The following is a 9,720-nucleotide window of genomic DNA, read 5'->3' as shown; positions in this document are numbered from 1 at the left end:
CAGAGGTCGAGAAGGATGTGTCTTCAACGGGCTGGAGCTGCGGTATTTATCCCGGTCTGTGGCGTCCACTTCCGTGCGTCACGGGTCCGCCCCCAAGCCAACACTAAACGATTTGAAATAGCCAAGCATTCGATGAAACCAATAGAAAACTCGAAAATATAGCAACATTGCCATCTGTCCTCTTCTATAATGAATGCGTAACAATTCCATTGTCTGTCTGTGTTGTGAGCCATAGATCAATCCAACCAAAAACTGCGTCGCGAAGCTGAAAATGGACGCAGAGAATCTTTAAATATTCACGCATCATACGTGAATCAAATCAAATCAAATCCTAACTCTGCAAGTCTTCCATTTACAAATTATTGTAAATTAACAACTCACAGACATACATACTCTTTTGGGGTTAATATTATATATAATATATTGTATGTAGAATACATAAATAAGTTTAGTTACCAGATAAAATCAATGTACTGCAGTGCAGAGGTGAACCAATTGTAAAATCTTGGTTATATTTATTTATTTTATTTTGTGTCCTATTAAACAAAAGAATACAATAAAATGCTTTCTCTATGATGGATTCTAGATTTAGTTGTTTGTTTACCTCACTTTTGAATATCGGATAGGTATTATTCTCTTTTATTGTGTGGTTTTTGTTTTGTTTTTTTATTGTTAAAGTTTGATAAAATACCTTTCAGACCAGATATACTTTGTAAATAAATATATTAACGCCACTAGCATTTGGGTGCAACACGTGTGTAACTCAGATAGGGGTCAGGCTTGCGTGAAGAAAAGTGTCCACAGAGTTATGGACTCTGAATCCAATCTCATACCCAAGCCACGCTACTTTCAAATAACAGCTGCTGTTAGGTTGTGACAACATGGGACGTTTTTTTTATTGCTCTGTCTGCCCAGGGGAGTGTCTACCTGTAGGATCTTTGTCCACAGCTGTCAACAGCTCGTTCAGGGCGGTGGGGGCAGTAACATGAGGGTCGGTAGGGCGCACTTATCAGTGATAACCGAAATATGTGAATAAGCCCGGACTTTAAGGAGTTTTATAACTATTTATTATATAGACTTGCCCACTTTATTCATTTACTCACCCAACCATAGTCCTCTGCCGCTGTGATGCTTTGTTTGTGGACGATGTCTGTGTAGGTTGTCAGTCATCCAGGTCATGGTTGTCCAAAGCTGTTTACATCAATCCACTGAACTTTAAGAAAGCTCTTGAAGACGTGTCGTCTCTCATCCAAGAGTCTTCTTCAGTCCAAGTCCATGTGGATTGATTTAAACAGCTTTGGATAGTTCGTTTGTGGACCCAAAACTGGAAAGACGTGACAACCCATCAAATACCACGGCACCTTGGGGAACCACGTGCGTTGCACGCGCCACGGCTACCAGATGGCCCTCTGTTACCGAGCTTTCACCCCTCTGCTCCTCACCCCCCATCCCTCTGCTCCACATCCTCCACTGCTCCCCAGCCCCCCACACCTCTTCTCCACATCCTCCACTGCTCCCCAGCCCCCCACACACACCTCTGCCCCACACCAGGATCCCGAGTGGCCAATCTCCGTGTTCCGTGGCTCGACCCCTTCATCCATGCGCGCGCATACACACCCTCACACCCGTTTGGTGCTTTTACATGTTTGCAAGCTCTTTTTCTATAACCTGAACTCGCATGACACATTATCTCCACGCTGGTTTGGCGTGGGTGCCCCATCTGTATGCTTCCTGAGTGTCTATGATGTTAGTGTACAACTGAAACAAACCCGTCTACAACCCCCCCCCCACCGCCCCCATTGAAGCTGCGCTACAATTGTCTCATCAGGCTTGACTCCTGGATAGTTTAGCGTCCAAGCCATCACAGGACGGTTGTTTATGAATATGATATAACTACAGGATACACACACACACCAAGCTCAATCTGTTCTTATTCTGAAAGATGTTTGTGTTGACGAGCAGACTGCATGACTAGTCTTTATTGTAGGCTTCTTTCTGAAAACGCACTTCATAGTGGGATGAGTATTTACAAAATAGATCATCCAAGTAGATTTCGATAACACGGACACTGAGTTAAAATGTATAATATTTAAAAATGGTGATGAAATATTACATTTGTCCAGTATAAGCTTTTTTTTTTTCCAGAATCATTCAGTCAATTTAATTTTTTCGCGTTTAACAGCGCGTTAGTCACCATTTGGAGGCTTTTCGGCATATTTCAAGGCAGATCTGTTTGTATTTAATTCATTAATTACCTTCTTTAATAAAAATTAAAGAACGTAAACAGAGTTTAAATGTGAAGGTGACCAACACGCAGACATCACCCATTGTTTCGGTTGGAACATGGGATGCCCTGAGGGTGACAGGCACACTTGCTGCACGCGTCCCTCACCGCCCCTCCTCTGGGATGGAGCGGTGAGGAGGAGGATGAGGGAGGGTTCTCCTCAGTTTTCCCCTTACGGTTAGAGTCCTCTTTTGTCTTTTCAAAAAAAATTCGGCGTCGGTATCCCATCTGTGCCACCGGATAACAAGTAGCCATTGTCTTGACACCGTCCCAACTCTTCATGGGAATTAAGAATCGCCAGTAAACTCTGGGATGAGAAGGAACACGGATGGAGCTGCAGCGTGATATGAGTTGGATGAAGACGAGAGCCTTCTGAATGTTTCCGTGCTCTCCAACAACCGAGAATAAACACCTATTTAACGTTTGGTCTCTGCACTTGACCCTCAGCAGGTCATGACTGAAAAATTGTATAAAATTATTGATATAAGATATAATATTTAGTACAAAATTATGTTTTTATAGCTGAATAAATAAAAACTATACATCTTCAGCGTTCACTGCAGTGATCCTCCCTTTGTTTGACTCGTTGTGTCTGGAAAGAAGTTCTCGTGCTTCAGGAATGAATCTAGTCTTTGTCGACAGTCTCTTGTCATTTGTTAATCTGATCCTTCATCATTACTTTATGTTCTGCTCAAATACATGATTACATTTCCTATATTTGTGACACTTTCTGTCTTACTGAGTGTAAAAAAACAATGAAAATATCACATTAGCCAAAAAAAGAGAGAAAAAATCACCATACAAGAGCATTTACACCAATTACAAGAGTGAAACAACTGTCTAATAGCAACCATATTTGACCACAGATGTATGAGGACTTCTACCAATATAACATGAAGTTTCATTTGAAGGTTTGAGGACAGCATCAATCTGAATTGTATATCTCTCACAGAGGACAGAGAATTATATTTCATCTGTACATTTGACGCAATTAATTTTTATCACATTAGTTCTCCAGTTTAGATGTACTTGATAATCAAATCCAACCACAGGATCTGTTGAAAATTACCAAATACAGTCTATTTATAGCCTCTCTCCTGCTCCAGAGCTTTGGTGCTCTGGTGATGAAATACATGAGACAGCCGGAGGGGAATGTAAAGCAATAAAATCATGCTTTGTCAATCACACTACTGTACTTTAATTTTTATTGTTTTATTGTTTTTACAGTTTACACAGTTTTTAAAACTAACAGAAAACTGCTCACACTTAGACGGTGTAGTCCATATGACTCCTAACAACTCATCGTCTTGGTGATTTTGTTTGTTTTGTGTGCTTGTTTGTTTTTCATATCTTGGTTCTCCACGCAGATAGAACTTGAAAAAGCCTCTTGGATGAGAGGTAAAACATCCTCAACCAACCTAAAGCAAGTCTAGTTGACTATTGTTTTGCTCTTCTCAAAGTACTAAAATTAAAGAATTTCTTTTTCTTCTTCTTCTCCTTTCAGCTTTTCCCTTCAGGGGTCATCACAGCGAATCAGTTTTCTCCATCTTACCCTGTCTTCTGCATGTTTTTCTCTCACACCAACTCTCACAAACATAGGAATTGTAATAATGTATTTGTAGAGAAGAACATATAGTAATGACGAAGGATCAGACGGACAAACGACAAGAGATTGTCGACAAAGACTAGATTCATTTCTGAAGCGCGCAAACTTCTTTCCAGACACAACGAGTAGGTCAAACAAAGGGAGGATCACTGCAGTGAACACTCACTGTACACTTCAACCTTCAAGTTTAGTAAAGCTGGGACATCTCCTTAAGACATTTTATTCATGTCCTCTTTCACTACATCCATAAACCTCCTCTTTGGTCTTCCTCTAGGCCTCCTGCCTGGCAGTACAAAACTCAGCATCCTTCTACCAAAATATTCACTATCTCTCCTCTGGACATGTCCAAACCATCTCAGTCTGGCCTCTCTGACTTTATCTCCAAAACCTCTAACATGTGCTGTCCCTCTGATGTACTCATTCCTGATCCTATCCATCCTGGTCACTCCCAGAGAGAACCTCAGCATCTTCATCTCTGCTACCTCCAGCTCTGTCTCCTGTCTTTTCTTCAGTGACACTGTCTCTAGACCAAACAACATCGCTGGTCTCACCACAGTTTTGTACACCTTTCCTTTCATTTTAGCTGAAACTCTTCTATCACACATCACACCTGACACTTTCCTCCACCTGTTCCATCCTGCCTGTATACGTGTCTTCACCTCTTTTCCTTCCTTCCTTTTCCTTCTTGATCTCTTCTCCCTGTAACCTCACTCTTCCACTTGGGTCCCTCTCATTCACACACATGTACTCTGTCTTACTGCGGCTAACCTTCATTCCTCTCCTTTCCAGGACAAACCTCCACCTCTCTAGCTTCTCCTCCACATGTTCCCTGCTCTCACTGCAGATCACAATGTTATCTGTAAATATCATTAGGGAGATTCCTGTCTAACCTCGTCTGTCAGCCTGTCCATCACCATAGCAAACAAGAAGGGGCTCAGAGCTGATCCCTGATGCAGTCCCACCTCCACCTTGAACTCCTCTGCCATCATGTCACTAATTTAACCTATCAAATTCTAGAATATTATATTAGATCAGCGGCTGTTTTGGGACAGCAACACTCATTATTGTTATTTTGTGGTCATGGTGTGATCATGAACTGAAAGCAAATGGAAACCCCATGTCCACTGTTTTTTTCATACTCAATGCTGCAGCATGAACTGCAAGGACCCCTCCCCCTCAAAAACCTGAATCTACACACTGGCCCTTCCTACAAAGACCATCTGGAACTATTAGAAGCAACATTTTGCTCACAAATTTACTAGTAATTTTTTATTTCAATGTGATTTCAAAGCATTGCTTCCGCTGGATATCCTGTAGCTTTTAATGCCATTGACTCCATTTTAACCAATTAGAGAATCGATCTAGCGTCTCTGACCTGATTCATGGTCAACGGCTTACAGAAATGAAAGAACATTTTAAGGAGAACTTAAGGAGAACTGGTCCTCTTTCTGAAAGCACTTCTTATAGCAAGATTACATCACTCAACAAATCAGGCGTACAAAGTATTCCTGGTTAATCTGTCACAACAAATCCTTTGATCGTTGCTCATATACACTCCACATTTGTCTTGCTGGTGTAAATATGGTGAATGTGGAAACCCACGTATTGTTCTTTCCGTTTCTCGGAGTATTTCTCTTCTTTCTGTGGAAGATCAATGAACCATGCCAGATGCTTTTTGGCCAGATGTTTATCCTTAGACTCAACCTTCCTTCTTGTTTCTGTCCCTTGTGTGCGTGTTGTCCTCTGTTTTTACTCCATGTCCTCCTGTTGCACATTTAATTATCCACAGATAACTTTATCATTCTTATTTATGATATTTGTCCATCGCGAAAGGAGAATCTATCTACATATTTCTTCCAATTTTATCTGTTAAAATGACTTTTTTGGATGATTTTTTTTTAAATATAAATAAAAGGTTTGTTGATCAAGGGTATTAGATGTAGTTTGTGAAATTCCTTGAAGTACATACTTGTTTTGCAGTATTAAACTATATCAATATAATTTACTTGAGGGATAGATAACATTTACATCCCTTTTAGTCATTTAGCAGGCGCCTTTATCCGAAGCGACTGAGAAATGCAGGCAAGCTACAATGCAACCGTAATTCCCACCTGTACCTATAGAAGTGCAGACAGAAGTTCCATTATGGGTCCACATAAAGAGAATATGATTAATTTTCCTGTCTCTAAGCATAGATTAAACCTAAAAAAGGTTTTTGTCTATGTGGCAGGAGTCACTGGTTTCATCAAGCACACTCTACTTGCTAAAGATAAGAGGGACGCCGGTAAATGTACCTCTAGTGATAGTGAGACAGGGACATTAAACTTTAAAACCCGTGTCATAGTTTTTTTTCTCATATCATTCTGTTTTTTGCATCTCTCATGAACGGTCAGTCTTAATTACCTGCTACCATGACCTGGGCCTGTAGGTGGAATCCACACGAGTTCTCATCACATAGATCCAACAGCAGCTCAGCAGCTCAGCTTTGTTGTTACATTGCTTTCAAATATAATCCCCTGTTCCTCCAGTTCATTCATGCTATTCAAAGATTTACCCTTTCATCATCTGTATGGTTTTTTTTAAATAGTTTGCCTGTTCGTAAAGAGACTTGGGGCTACTGTTAATTAAAACATCTGCACATCCCTACATGAGTAATGATATTGATTGTGTAACAGATCCCTGCTTAGTGCAGTTTTAAGCACAAAGAATATACACAATGCTAATTTGCGGGTTCAGGCCAACATATTTATTGCCATTTTTCTAGTCACAACAGTGAACTCTGAGTGATCAAAAACAAACACTGGCAAATTGTTCAATTAGCATATTTTAATGCATTATGTATCACAGTAAGCATTATAGACCAACGGTTTCTTTATAGTGTTGTGAAATTTTAAATACTTCACATCTGATCATTTAGAAAATTAAGTCATATAACTGGTTGTTATTATTCTGCCCCTGTTAGGAATAACATGTTCTCCTCATGGCAGGATAAGTGGTTAGTCTGTAATTTTCTGCTTCCATGGAAACCTATTCTGCTGTTCAATAGACGATCTACTTCAATGCATACTAGAAGAGGCATTTGATAAGTCTAAAAGGACGAAGGCATTACAATCAGCACCGGCAAAAAAATTTAAAAGGAAGTATGAAAATAAAAATAAATTGACTCATTAATTTCCCTTGTGTGTGTTTGTGTGTTCAGGGCCTGTAGACACTAATATATATGTGAAATTATATTACAAATATGTGAAATTGTGTGTGTGTGTGTGTGTGTGTGTGTGTGTGTGTGTGTGTGTGTGTGTGTGTGTGTGTGTGTGTGTGTGTGTGTGTGTGTGTGTGTGTGTGTGTGTGTGTGTGTGTGTGTGTGTGTGTGTGTGTGTGTAAATATATATAAAATACACTGCCCGGCCACAAAAAAAAAAGGGCTCAGGACTGTGGGGGCCAATTGATGTGTCAAAATGATTCCTCACGCTCCCTGGACCACTCTTTCACAAGTCCGATAAATTTTGGCATTGCTGTCCTGGAATATGATCGTGCTATCCGGGAGAAAAAATCCATTTATGGATTGTCTGGTCATTCAGTACATTCAGATACTCACCTGACTTAATTTTTTTGCTGAATAATATTGCTGAGCCTAGACTTGACCAACCGAAGCAACCCCTGATCATAACACTGCAATTCGCTTATTGAAACCCAAACTGTGACTTTTTTTTTGGCCGGGCAAAAAAAAATTAAATTAGTCTGACCACTGAATCGCCCATAAGGAGGTACTGACGAAAACACGGAGAAATAAATCATGTCAAATTTGTGATTGTGCTTCACAACTGCAGCCACCTCAGTGTGTGTCCCTTCACACAACCAGTCCGACTCTTTCCCACCACTTTGGCGGTAAACTCAGAGGCGCCTCTCATCAGCAACAATGGAGCAGCTGCTCATCGGCATGACTGGGTGCAGACGGACCAGTTTTCTTGTGTGTTTGCGCGCCTTTTTTTTTTTTTTTTTACTCTTTTCAAACGCGGAGTCTTTTCAAGAAGAGTTTAGATTTAATGATAAACCCAAAATCCTTAGATCACGATAAAAATCAAGGATCAAACAACCCGGTCATTTTTATCTGGAGTTAATTTATTGACACGCTTTTGACAATGACAGAATATTCCAAAATTCCAAAACATTTTTTTAACACAATGCTAATGACTCATAATCTATTTAACACATAGTGTTTACATATATTTCTTTGCACAGACCAAAATACTTTTAAGTCAATTGTGCAAACCTCGAACAAAATAACCCTTGGGGTTTTACAAAAGTGTTGTCTACAACCCATGTCTTTGAAACCCCAAAGAGGATTGCATTTGAAACATTCATAGACTTCAGTTTCTTTGAGATCTGTGCTCTCTGGCATTTAACACAAAATGAGTCAAATACTGAATAATATTATTACACAGTCACTTATTCTTATACTCATATTTGCTTCAGCTACCACTATTAAAGTACAAATGACATAGCATCATGAAATAAATAACACACATGAGAGAAGTGTCCATCTGAGCTACCAGGGTCTCCACATGGCCGTGTTGACAGCTTGTGGGCCCGGCTGCGCTCGGATTGGAGCCACCGCGCTGCTGCTGCTGCGTGACTGGCTCTCCAGTCTGGTGCTGAAGCTGGATTTGAGGCTCTGGAGTCTCTGATGAATCTGAGGGAGATTCCTGGAATTCTGAGCGCAGCAGTTCAGGCAGGTTGGGGTGACAGCAGCCGGCGCGGACTGCTGGATGAAGTCGTTCATGCGCTGACACGCGTCCCGATCCAGGCTCGTTTTGGGAATCAGAGCTGAGACGCGCTGGAGACAGGCTTTGTAGCCTTCTCTGTAACTGTCAGCGGAATCTGGAGGGGGGAAAAGAGTTGATCAGTGGCTTGAATTTACAGAAGATAATCCAGAAAGTCAAATAAAATAACTTGAATGGGAGTTCAAGAAATGATGCTTACCTTTGATGGGACTGGAAGGAAGGTCTCTGAGGAAACGGACGGTCATTTCCAGAATGTCGGCTTTCTCCAGCTTGGAGTAGCGTGCGTTGTCTTTACCAACCAGAGGAAGAATCAGACTCTTCAGATGGCTGAGACTATCGTTGATGCGTGCACGTCTTCTCTTCTCCAGCAAAGGTTTAAGGGTCTAGAAGAAATCAAGGACAAGACACGTTATTGGTCTGCAGACTCAATTGGGAAGGGGGGGGGGGTACACATTCATGAAAATGAAAAACGATATATTTAGAATCTTTTCCTTACCTTTCTCAGTTCGTTGGCTTGTTTTCTCTGGGCAACAGTGGACCTGGCCGTGACAGGCCGGTCGGCCTCGGCAGCAAGGCTGGGGCTCATTGCGCTTTGTGGGTGATGTTGTGCTTGTTGAAGGGAGAAACTTCTTCTGGAGCGGCTCAGCTCGAGTGTGCGGAGGAGAAGGAGAGGCTCCTATTTATGTGAGCCCGGAGCGTCAGAGGGGAGGGAACACAAGCCGCGGTCTAGGCGTTTGACACTGGGGGGGTTGGGGGTGGGGTCGTGTTTTGGGTTGATTAGCGGACCATCTGGTCCCATCGGGACCCTCGGTCTACCGCTGGTTGCCGCTGGTTTCCGCTGGCATGCGACATTTTTCTTATAAAGTTGCACATTGTTGGGTTTAAATTTGAAATCCTTGTTTATTTATGCTTGAATTGATTCTCAGACTTACGAGGATGCTGTTTTCCTTCACAAATGTTCAGGTAGTTGCAAGTTGGTGGTTTTCTACAGTATGTCCCTTTTCTGCGCCCTATTTAGATGGATCGATATTTGTTGTTAAAATAATCAT

General features: G+C 41.3%; 1 protein-coding gene across 1 annotated transcript; it reads right to left on the bottom strand.

Moving 5' to 3' along the window:
• Positions 1–8,406: 8,406 nt before the first annotated feature.
• LOC137587604 (transcription factor HES-2-like) lies at positions 8,407–9,306 on the bottom strand. Its single transcript, XM_068304129.1, has 3 exons — positions 9,168–9,306; positions 8,871–9,054; positions 8,407–8,768 (listed from the first exon to the last, which is right to left on the bottom strand). The coding sequence occupies exons 1-3, from the start codon at positions 9,255–9,257 to the stop codon at positions 8,437–8,439; spliced, it is 606 nt and encodes a 201-aa protein (XP_068160230.1). The 5' UTR covers positions 9,258–9,306; the 3' UTR covers positions 8,407–8,436.
• Between the last annotated feature and the right edge of the window lie 414 nt (positions 9,307–9,720).

Source organism: Antennarius striatus, chromosome 2, assembly GCF_040054535.1.
Source record: "Antennarius striatus isolate MH-2024 chromosome 2, ASM4005453v1, whole genome shotgun sequence".
NCBI lineage: Eukaryota > Metazoa > Chordata > Actinopteri > Lophiiformes > Antennariidae > Antennarius > Antennarius striatus.
Note: the sequence above shows the minus strand (reverse complement) of the source record. Positions and strands in the feature narration are given on the sequence as shown.

Bases quoted from the DNA above. Each gene is read 5' to 3' on its own strand.
- LOC137587604 (XM_068304129.1), bottom strand. From the start codon at position 9,257: ATGAGCCCCAGCCTTGCTGCCGAGGCCGACCGGCCTGTCACGGCCAGG. The intron at 9,055-9,167 runs GTAAGGAAAAGA...GATTTCTTCTAG, and splicing joins AAGCCAACGAACTGAGAAAG to ACCCTTAAACCTTTGCTGGA. The intron at 8,769-8,870 runs GTAAGCATCATT...TCCCCCCTCCAG, and splicing joins TCCTTCCAGTCCCATCAAAG to ATTCCGCTGACAGTTACAGA.